Source organism: Phytophthora parasitica, assembly GCF_000247585.1.
Source record: "Phytophthora parasitica INRA-310 unplaced genomic scaffold supercont2.52, whole genome shotgun sequence".
In the NCBI taxonomy this organism is placed as follows: Eukaryota; Oomycota; class Peronosporomycetes; order Peronosporales; family Peronosporaceae; genus Phytophthora; species Phytophthora nicotianae.
This window is the reverse complement of record NW_008649038.1, coordinates 266,966-267,820: the sequence shown is the minus strand read 5'-3', so window position 1 is coordinate 267,820 and position 855 is coordinate 266,966. Positions and strand designations below refer to the sequence as shown.

The window sequence follows — 855 nt, the reverse complement described above, 5'->3', positions numbered from 1 at the left end:
CGCAACGCGATTTTGCGAATCCCACTCCACCACACGTTCTCTGTGCTTGTAACGGCCATCCCTGATTCAACTATCTTCACCAATGAAATGTCGTCATACTTTAACCGAAGGATCGGTATCATGGCAGTACGACCAGGGAACTTCACGCTAAAATCGTCGAGATACTGAATCCAAGTACCGAAGAGTGGTTTAGTCAGAAGGTTGTTTCCTGCTCTGTTGAGTCGTAGCAGCGAAAAAACGTAGTCCGGATATTTTCCAGCTGCCAGCCAGTACTGAAGCATTTCTGTTTGCAAACTAGCAGCAATAAGCTTGGCATTGGGAGTCCTTTTCGCTATTGTCAGTAGATACAGCGCGCTATTGTCGTCATAACCGTGAGCCCTCAGGGTCGCCCACAATGTAGTTTTCTTGTCGGTGTCCTCTCGGTTGAACGCACTCAAATATTTCTTCCACGTGACAAGCGTCGGGTTAGTAAACAGCTTGTTTCCGGCAAGGTCGAGATTTAGCATCTTGAAGATTTCGCTGGGAATCTGACCTTTCTTCATCCAGCGTTGAAACAGTTCAGTCTGCAGTTGCTCGGCCATATTCTTCGTATCTTGGACATCCATGGCCTCATCAAGCATTTCTACCAGTTTCGCATCTCCATAATGCTTTATCAGTGTTTCAATCAATGTCGTCTGGTAGTTGGGATTCGCCGTATTGTATTCCTTCAAGTAGTTGGCCCAAGTCTGGAATTGTGGTCTGCTCAATAAACTGTCTCCGGCTTCGTCAAGTTTGAGTCGCTTGAATACCTCATCTGGGGTACCTTTGGTCAACCATTTATGCTCCGTTTCCAGGCGCTTTACAATGTTTGATGAA

General features: G+C 46.3%; 1 protein-coding gene across 1 annotated transcript; it reads right to left on the bottom strand.

The window, feature by feature from the left end:
* Nucleotides 1-189: 189 nt before the first annotated feature.
* On the bottom strand, nucleotides 190-605 carry PPTG_16360 (hypothetical protein; the record flags this gene model as incomplete). The annotated part of the gene is made up of 2 exons (XM_008913199.1): nucleotides 190-283; nucleotides 349-605. The coding sequence occupies 2 exons, from the start codon at nucleotides 603-605 to the stop codon at nucleotides 190-192; spliced, it is 351 nt and encodes a 116-aa protein (XP_008911447.1).
* Between the last annotated feature and the right edge of the window lie 250 nt (nucleotides 606-855).